This window comes from Brassica oleracea, chromosome C1 (assembly GCF_000695525.1).
Source record: "Brassica oleracea var. oleracea cultivar TO1000 chromosome C1, BOL, whole genome shotgun sequence".
Classification (NCBI taxonomy): domain Eukaryota; kingdom Viridiplantae; phylum Streptophyta; class Magnoliopsida; order Brassicales; family Brassicaceae; genus Brassica; species Brassica oleracea.
The window spans coordinates 10104262-10114919 of record NC_027748.1 but is presented as its reverse complement, the minus strand read 5'-3'; the positions used below and the strand labels follow the sequence as shown (position 1 = coordinate 10114919).

The following is a 10658-nucleotide window of genomic DNA, read 5'->3' as shown; positions in this document are numbered from 1 at the left end:
GAAGTTCGTCAGAATGACGTTTCTCGGTATTCGTCTGAAAGTCGTCGGAAGTTCTGACGAAATTCCGACGAATTTTTTTTTTCCGACAAAACGATACCGACGGACAGGTTCGTCAGAAATTCGTCGAAATCGGTCTATTCCGAAGAATTTCTGACGATTTCGGCCATCAGAATCCCTCTGTTTTCTTGTAGTGCATGTAGAATTTGTAACCAGTTGGGACACAATTCTACAACATGTCCTCTTAAGTGATGAGTATTTGATTTAGCTTCAAGATTTGGTCATTAGATTGCCTTTCGGTTGGTGTTACATTTGTTGGTATACTCTTTGGTGTTTCTTTACATTTTCATTTTCATATTCGTATTTTATTTAGTATTTTTTTAAAAATTATAAGAACTATTTAATCATCTTCTTATCAGTTTGTTTTGTTAATATATAGCTATTACGTTTTGATGATTGATAAACGTTTGTTATCAACCAAATATATATAAGATTTTGCATAATTTTTCAATTTGTGGGACAATATATTAACATACACGACAATCCAATATAAAACATCTGTAAAACCTGCATACATCCATCATTCATAAACTAGTAAATTATACATCCATCATTCATAAACCAAAAACTAACAAGTTATACATCAATCATTCATAAGCCAAAACCAGCAAGTTATACATTTGTCTAAAGCCAAAAACCAGCAAGTTACACATCCGTCTAAAGCAAAAAACCAGAAAGTTCATCAATCATTCAGCAAAAAAAAAAACAGAAGACCAATTTATTCGGCTGTCTCAATCACCTCTTCATAAATATTAGCCGCCAACTTCAGTCGCAGTGGTGTTATAATCTGATCATTCAAGCCTACAAAGTTACGTCCAAGAGTTAGACATTCAATGTACATTAAAGAGTACACACCACAATCTCCCGGGTTCTCATTTTGGGGATCTTCTTGTGCCTACGATAAGTGAACTGTTCTTCCTTTTTCTCTCTCGATGTAGCAGGCAGCATCTTTTTCAGCACTGCCGGTATCATTCTCATGACTGCTCTCGATTGCCAATTGATTGGCAAGGAAATGGTGAACAACTTTCGCAGACCAAATATAATTCAGCTCTTTCAGCTTCACAATAACTCCAATAGCTGATTCCCTCAACTCAGACCAAACATCTTCTCAAACAGCTTCTTTCACCGTTTGAATGTTGGCCAGATAACAACTATGGTTCATGCTCCTATTCTGAATTGGGGTTTTTCCAACCTCATACAGACGATGAGGATACTTTCTCATACCTGAAGAAGAAGCCAAACCTGAAAAATAAATCACTTCACAAGTAGCTTTCTTCTGTACAAAGCAAAATTTCTTACTATTCGCATAATCAAAGTTCAGGAAAAAAAGCAGAAACAAAGTTATGAATAATCAAGGCTACTGGATTTTTTTCACAATCGTGAGTAATCCTGCTATCTATAACCATAGGTTCAACTGAAATTTCATCAGCTGTTAAAGGAACCAGGAATTAAAGTCTAAAAATTTTCACAATCAATATACAATAATCAAACAGTCCGTCAAAACCAAACTTTAATTACATAACCAAAAAAAAAACAGTCTCTAGATTTCAAAGTGAACAGAATGTTGAAACTGGGATTTAGGATTTTCAAAAATTAACACCTCAATCAAACAATATATGTTAAAAAAGTGTAATAACAACTTGGAATTGGATAGATTTAGCACTTACAGTTGAGATTGGGATTTAGGGTTTACACAAAAGGACGATGGCGACTTGAGGAGGTGTCGAAATCGACGGCGGCTCTGACGGAGGAGATGTTGCCGGAGTGGGATAGGGACGACGGCGACTGCAAATCGGAGATTGCTCCACCTCTGTTGATGTCGTCGTGAGAGAGACACCCGACAAAAACAAAGCGTTGTTTCTATATTTTTTTCAATGGTTTGTTTAAAATTTAACATATATCTTCTAAACTTTTAATTTATTTATGTGGCAAATTTGTGTTTAATCAAATTAGAGATGGATTTTGGTAAATTTGCTTATACCTCATTTTAGTCTAGTAATTAAAATTTAATATGAGTTATTCTAGTAATTATTAGATCAATTAGAGTCATTCCAAGTAATTCCTCAATAATCTATAGTAACTTGAAAAAATGGAAAATAGAGATCTCCTTGCCTTGTCAACCTCCCGAAATCCACCTTCACCGAGCTTATTACTCCTCGAAAACTTGTTTGTGCAGCTTCAATTGTATTAAAGTCGTATTGGGATGATTGTGGAGTTAAAATATCACTATCAGCTGCAAAGCAAGGGTGCATTAGTTATGATATAGAGACAAGAAATGTATGTTCAAAAAAAAAAAATGCTTATAACTACAGGAAACAACGAAAGCTAAAACACAAGAAACTAACATTCAACTTCGATTCTTTGCATCTTTGCATTGACTTTTTCCTCCGACAAAGAACAAATCCTACAACAAGCAGTATAAAGATGGTAACAACAGTAGGAACTGTCATCGCCACAACAACTCCAGATGAGATTCCTTTTCTATCTTCTCATAATCACAGAAATCAATGTCATATATATATATTAATTTTTCTTACAATCATATATTTTCTTCAACTGGAAAACACTTATCATTATTGGTCGTTCTGGCCTGATCATCTTCAGGAGGAGGAGAAGCCATAGGAAGAGGAGGAGGAGGAGGAGAAGCTACCGTGAATTTCTCAAAGGCAGTATGTATACAAGTCCCACCTAAAAAAGCAGCTTGGCCACATAACAACGCCTCCTTGCTTCTGACCACAGCATGACTGGTAGTCGCTTACGCTCTGCCGCAGACAGTTATCACAATCTCCAGAGGAAAGATCTGGCGTGAATTGCATCAAAGCATATATGTTCCGGAGAGCTGTCTAGGGTGCCATATCAGCTTTGTAATGGTTATTACTAGAGGATGGTGTGCTTTTTGATGTGGAGGCTGCATCAATCATGCGATCAACTAATTAAGTCTTCCCATGTTTTTGTGAACTCTGTTAGATCTGAGCTGCAGGCGGGTACAGATTCGCAGATCCTAAGAAAGAAGTGTTGGAATAGCGCACATAGCAAATTGTAGGGTCACCAGGCCACCTAAACGTGTTTGTTTGGTGATAGAATAACGATGTATTATTCACTGTAACCGTATCTCTCAGCTACAAAGACTCGACTCGAGATTCCGTAACTGCCACTCTTGCTCTCACACACGAGAGACAAGCCCAGCCACAATTCTACCAAATTGCATAAACCCACCTATCCACCCTATGGGTCCTTTTATAGACTAAGGCCCACAACAACTATTGTATTGTTTTACAAGTATTATTTGAATAAAGCTGAGGCTCTTTCTTCCTCCACGTCTTGCTTCATTTCTTATTCTCTTCCAAGTTATTATGCTTCTTCTGTCTACGAGTATAAACCCTCCAAGGTATATCAATACCCCCGTTTCGCAGAACGAGCTTGTCCTCAAGCGATGAATCAGGGAACTGCTTCTTCAACTCCACCATACGCATCCAAGTATTCTCGTGATCAGGCAAATTACGCCACTTCACCAACACCTCCAAATGACCTGCATCGTCCTAACGACTACTCAATAGCTCCTCAGGTTACACTACCAGCTCCTCACTTGGCGACAAGGTAGGTAGTAAAGGTGTCACCACCTGATTAGCACCCACCACTTGTTTAAGTTGAGACACATGAAAAACCGGGTGGACGCGCCATCCTTCGGGAAGTCTCAACCTATAAGCAACTTTCCCAATTCTCTCCAACACTTCAAAAGGACCATAATACCTTGCTGCCAACTTCTGACATAATCTTCTACTCACGGATTGCTGACGGTATGGTCTAAGTTTCAAATAAACCATTGAACCCACAGTCAACTCCAAACCTCTTCTCTTCTTATCAGCATTGTTCTTCATGACACTCTGAGCACGAATAAGATGTTGCTTAACTTCAGCCAACACCCTATCCCTTTCAATCAACATCTCTTCCAGCTCAAAGTTATTCGTTGACCCTCGCTCGTAACTCACCAATGCTGGTGGCTCTCTGCCATATACAAGTTTGAAAGGTGTGCATTGCGTCGACTTATGGAAAGAAGTGTTGTACCATAGCTCGGCCCAAGCTAATAATTTTGACCAACTCTTGGGATGAGAGGAAGCAAAACAGCGCAGGTAGGTTTCAAGACATCGATTAATAACCTCTGTCTGACCATCTGATTGTGGATGGAACGCTGTACTGAACCGCAGCCTGGTACCTGAAGCTTTAAAACATTCTTTCCAAAAGCTGCTCAAAAATATCTTGTCTCTGTCAGATATTATTGATTTCGGGTAGCCGTGCAAGCGGATCACTTCCTGAACAAACTTCTTTGCAACATCTGCAGCCGTAAAAGGATGCTTCAGTCCAATGAAGTGACTGTACTTGCTTAAACGATCAACCACCACAAATATAACATTGATTCCTCCAGACATTGGCAACCCTTCAATGAAGTCGATGGATAAATCCTCCCAAATCTGAGTAGTAAGCTTGATTGGTTGGAGTAAACCCGCAGGAGATCGTGTAGAGTACTTGTGAGTTTGGCAAATTTCACACTCCGCAACATAAGCTTGTACTCTCTGCCTCATTTTGGACCAGTAAAACGTGCTTTTAACACGTTGCAATGTCTTGAGAACGCCTGAATGTCCCCCAAGTAACCCATCGTGACATTCCTTAAGTATCAATGGAATATACGCTGAGTTCGATGGAATGACTAGACGACCTTTATACAACAATCTTCCTTCCTTCACCATAAATCCATTCTCCACTTCTACATCCACAGTCTTCTCACTGATCATCAATTTCATCTCATCACTCTCATCAATCTCCTTGTAAAGATCCTCAATTTGTAGAGCCTTCGGTATTGTCAATGCCAGTAGCTCCAAGGAAGAGTAGTTGACAATACGAGACAGCCCATCTGCAACTCGATTCTCACTCCCCACTTTGTACTCAATATCAAACTCATAGCCCATAATCTAGGTCAGCCACCTCTGATAATCCAATGTAACCTCTCGCTGCTCCAATAAAAATTTGAGACTGCTCTGATCCGTTCTAACCAAGAAACGCCTCCCCAACAAATAATGTCGCCACTTCTGAATTGACATCACTATTGCCATTAACTCACGCTCGTATATCGGCTTCATTTGCTCCCTCTCCGTGAGAGCATGACTAAAGAAGGCTATGGGATGTCTATCTTGCATCACTACAGCCCCCAAACCATAACCCGATGCATCAGACTCAATGATGAACATCTTTGTGAAATCTGGCAACGCAAGCACTGGTGCTGAAACCATTGCTGATTTTAAATTGTCGAAGGCGGTCTGTGAAGCTGTAGACCATAAGAATTGCTCCTTCTTCAACAGTTCTGTTAATGGCCTTGCTAACATGCCATAAGCTTGAACAAACCTCCTGTAATATCCTACAACAAGCAGTATAAAGATGGTAACAACAGTAGGAACTGTCATCGCCACAACAACTCCATATGAGATTCCTTTGCTATCTTCTCATAACCATAGAAAGCAATGTCATATATATATTAATCATATATTTTCTTCAACTGGAAAACACTTACCATTATTGGTCGTTCTGGCATGATCATCTTCAGGAGGATGAGAAGCCATAGGAAGAGGAGGAGGAGGAGGAGAAGCTACCGTGAATTTATCAAAGGCAGTATGTATACAAGTGCCACCTGAAAAAGCAGCTTGGCCGCATAACAACGCCTCCTTGCTTCTGACCACAACATTACTGGTAGTCCCTTGCGCTCTGCCGCAGACAGTTATCACAATCCCCAGAGGAAAGATCTGGCGTGAATTGCATCAAAGCATATATGTTCTGGAGAGCTGTCAAGGGTGCCATATCAGCTTTGTAATGGTTATTACTAGAGGATGGTGTGCTTTTTGATGTGGAGGCTGCATCAATCATACGATCAACTAATTCAGTCTTCCCATGTTTTTGTGAACTCTGTTAGATCTAAGCTGCAGGCGGATATAGATTCGCAGATCCTAAGAAAGAAGTGTTGGAATAGCGCACATAGCAAATTGTAGGGTCACCAGGCCACCTAAACGTGTTTGTTTGGTGATAGAATAACGATGTATTATTCACTGTAATCGTATCTCTCAGATAAAAAGACTCGACTCGAGACTCCGTAACTGCCACTCTTGCTCTCACACACGAGAGACAAGCCCAGACACAATTCTACCAAATTGCATAAACCCACCTATCCACCCTATGTGTCCTTTTATAGACTAAGGCCCACAACAACTATTGTATTGTTTTACAAGTATTATTTGAATAAAGCTGAGGCTCTTTCTTCTTCTCCACGTCTTGCTTCATTTCTTATTCTCTTCCAAGTTATTCTGCTTCTTCTGTCTACGAGTATAAACCCTCCAAGGTATATCAATACCCCCGTTTCGCAGAACGAGCTTGTCCTCAAGCGATGAATCAGGGAACTGCTTCTTCAACTCCACCATACGCATCCAAGTATTCTCGTCATCAGGCAAATTACGCCACTTCACCAACACCTCCAAATGACCTGCATCATCATAACGACTACTCAATAGCTCCTCAGGTTACACTACCAGCTCCTCACTTGGCGACAAGGTAGGTAGTAAAGGTGTCACCACCTGATTAGCACCCACCACTTGTTTAAGTTGAGACACATGAAAAACCGGGTGGACGCGCCATCCTTCGGGAAGTCTCAACCTATAAGCAACTTTCCCAATTCTCTCCAACACTTCAAAAGGACCATAATACCTTGCTGCCAACTTCTGACATAATCTTCTACTCACGGACTGCTGACGGTATGGTCTAAGTTTCAAATAAACCATTGAACCCACAGTCAACTCCAAACCTCTTCTCTTCTTATCAGCATTGTTCTTCATGATGAGCACGAAAAAGATGTTGCTTAACTTCATCCAGCACCCTATCCCTTTCAAACAACATCTCTTCCAGCTCAAAGTTATTCGTTGACCCTCGCTCGTAACTCACCAATGCTGGTGGCTCTCTGCCATATACAAGTTTGAAAGGTGTGCATTGCGTCGACTTATGGAAAGAAGTGTTGTACCATAGCTCGGCCCAAGCTAATAATTTTGACCAACTCTTGGGATGAGAGGAAGCAAAACAGCGCAGGTAGGTTTCAAGACATCGATTAATAACCTCTGTCTGACCATCTGATTGTGGATGGAACGCTGTACTGAACCGCAGCCTGGTACCTGAAGCTTTAAAACATTCTTTCCAAAAGCTGCTCAAAAATATCTTGTCTCTGTCAGATATTATTGATTTCGGGTAGCCGTGCAAGCGGATCACTTCCTGAACAAACTTCTTTCTAGCTAAGAATTTACATTAAGTGAAACAATCAATGTTGAATCCTCTAACCCCCTAGTTCCGGTTTATGCAAAGAACCTAAAACTAAACAAGCAATGACAGACTCGATTTCACACAGACGGAACACATTAGAAATAAATTATACTTATTCGAGGTCCTAAGCCGAATAAGAGGAGTTCGGGAATAGACCCTCACCTTAGCAATAGAAAAGTGTTGTCTATGAACTCCAGCTGCTCAAATAGACTCTAAATCTGAAATCAGGGCGAAAAATCGAGTTAGAATGCCTTTCGAACGGTTTAAAATGGGACTGGTCAAGATTTGCGGAAAAGTCAACCCGCTGGTCAAAGTCAACCCGGTCAAACTTTGACCAGAAATCGATTTGACTAAACCGACCGGTTTACCCTAACCGAACCGAAATCAATTTAAACCGGCTAACCGATCAGTTAACCGAGTCAACTGAGTTGACTCACTGAGTTGACTCGGACGAGCTGACCGAGTCACCGGCGAGTTACCGGCGACGGTCAACGGCGGCGACGGCGGATATTCCGGCGGCGGAGGACGGTGGTCCGGCGGTGGCGACGTTTTCTGGCGGCGCGTGTACCTCACGCGCGCGCAGAGGCGAAACTTCCGGAGGCGCGTGCGGCTTCGTCCGGACTCCGATTGAGGCGTTTTTGGTGGCTACGGATTCGTCTCGACGAGAAGAACACAATGGTAGTCTTGGATTCACGAGATTCATCACGTTTAGGAAGTTATGGGCGATTTACTAAACGGAAACGAAACTGAGCTTAAGGAATGCGGTTTCCGGTGATTACCTAGGGTGTTTATCGGTGGTGGCAAGCTAAACGTGGTCACGGCGCACGGTTGCTCCGGCGACGAGCTCAGGTGAGCTTTCTCCCTTCTTCTTTCTCTTTCTCTCTCTCTCTTTCTCAAGCTTTAAAGAAGATGGAGATGGTGGGGAAGAAGGTGGAGATGGTGGAGAAGAAGGTGGAAGTGGTGGGGTTGGAGAAAGAAGTGGAGATGGTAGGAGTGGTGGGTCATTACAAAACCCTCTGTGGTATATCATTTGGTTAGGACAATTATGTATCAAATTTCTTGATACAATCAGAACAGTCTTCTGGAGTTGATCCTGGGATGCACATCCCCACTGCATAGACACGGTTGGGTTCTTGTCCGATGGAACCGTTATAGAAGAGGCCCTCTTGAGTCGAGATGTTGGAAGGAAATGAAGAGAGGATGAGCCGGCGGTTTCTGTCGTAAGTACCGTTGCCGTTGGGCCTGAAATACCCATCATTATCCATGCATGTTTGTGCTGAAACCGAAGCAACGCCAAGGCTTATTAGGACAAAACAGAGTAATGAAAACAAAATCCCCTGCTTCATAATTCACTTTAAGATTGCGGCGAAAGTAAAATCTCTGTCTGTAAGTATACACGTTTCTTACAGTGATCCTCAAAAACCTTGGGAAACGGCACTACAAGTCAAAATAACAATATTTAGAATTTCACAAGGATGCTATTTTACTAGACTAGAAGCCCATTGGATTAAGGACAGCTGGAGAAGGACCAGATTTATTGGACTAATGTGTCAGTCAGTGTCTTTGGTTTCCCAAATAAACCAGTGTATTGGAAAGTAGCCTAAAGTACATTTAGATCAAGTGAACCAAAGTGACTTTCTTGCCCAAGATACGCGTTCCACTACAAGATCATATGATGTTTATGTCTTCATCTTTATTGATTTTTTCCTGGAGAATAGGAGAGAGTATGGTCTTGCCTCTTGAGAACATATATGTATGTTAAGGTTAATCTACAGGTATATAAGTACGCTAATAAGAAAATCTTAAGGTTGTATAATTTTTAAGCTTTCTTCAAATAAAGCAGATCAAAATCTAGTATTAGTGAATTAAAAATCCCCAGCACATCAAAAAGTCTACATAATAGCAAAAATTATAACCGTAAATTTATATCCTAAGAATGTCATTAGGCCAGAATGCTAGATAGGAAGACAAACATAACCACAATTTAAATCACACAAAATAAGAACATATAGAAGAATCACCATTCAAATTCAAATCACAAAGAATATTTCCTCTCTTCAACGAGGCTCTAAATCAGAAATCGTCACGTCACTACCAGAATAACCAACGGATCTTTGACCTGTGGATTGACTTGAATCGTATCCTTCAGATAGTTGGTCCAGTTTGTTCATGCGATGCGGGAAACAACTCGGAAGGCGAGGCAGTGGTAGAGTGATTGTGTTACTAGTGAGCATCAAGATGATAGTTGATAACATTGGACGGTCATCTGGATTATCTTGAACACATAAGAGTGCAATATGGATGCATCTGGTGACTTCATTACTCTGATAATTCCCTCCAATTGTCGGATCCACCAGCTCTAGAGGTGACACATTTCTCCAAAGCCTCCAGGCCTAACAAAAATGAACAATCAGGAACCCTTTGTTCTCATATGTTTAGAGATGTTAAACTGTTGAAGGTTTGAGGTCTTTATGCTCACATTGTTGACCAAATTTCCAGCAGTACTAGTTTCATCCATCTGGTAGAGGCCACTGTTTTTCTTGCCGCTTATAATCTCGAGAACTAAGACTCCAAAGCTGTAAATGTCAGACTTCATGGAGAACTGACCTTGCATTGCATACTCGGGAGACATGTAAGCGCTGACAAACATACAAAGTATGGTTAATATTCAATAGAAAAATGCTCAAGAAACTTATGATCTTGTTGTACATTACAAGCATAACTTACTAGGTTCCAGCAATTTTGCTAGTATTGCCTTGAGTTTGGTCCATTTCAAAGATCGTAGACAATCCAAACTGAAATTTTTGGGTTCATATTGGCATCTAAGAGAATGTTGCTGGCTTTGAGGTCACGATGTATGTGAAAGATTGAAGAAATAAGACAATGAAACTGCAATTTCTATTTCTTGCTTCTTAAGGTTTTACAATGAGAATGAGATTGCTTAAATACAGAAATGTGAAAGCCCTAGTTCCTATTACACTTGTCATCATCCTTCTTCTCCAAGAGATCCGAGGGCTGAGAAGGGGTTGTACAACTCTGGACCACACGGTGATGTCATGATCTGCTTTCCCTTCCTTTTCTCTTCTCTTGCTCTGTCTTTGTCGCAAAGTAATGTATCCGTTGGAGAGGATTGATGAGCTGGCTGTGTCTTGATGGAAATGGGCTTGAGTTGTTGTTGGGGTTGAAGTGTTGTGGGCTTGATTAGAATTGCTTCATTGAGTGTCTTGGGCTTGTCTGAACTGACCTTGTCAATA

At 40.9% G+C, this 10658-nt stretch overlaps 1 protein-coding gene and 1 pseudogene across 1 annotated transcript in view; both read right to left on the bottom strand.

Annotated features, from left to right (window-relative positions):
• Window positions 1-8684, bottom strand: part of LOC106307500 (cysteine-rich receptor-like protein kinase 11) — a 25837-nt gene extending 17153 nt beyond the window's left edge. The window contains exon 1 of the mRNA XM_013744483.1: window positions 8498-8684. Within this exon, the coding sequence (XP_013599937.1) occupies window positions 8498-8669 (172 nt within the window). The 5' untranslated portion in view covers window positions 8670-8684. The remainder of the gene's footprint in view (window positions 1-8497) is intronic.
• A 777-nt stretch (window positions 8685-9461) lies between these two features.
• LOC106307517 overlaps window positions 9462-10658 on the bottom strand; it is a 7081-nt pseudogene continuing 5884 nt past the window's right edge.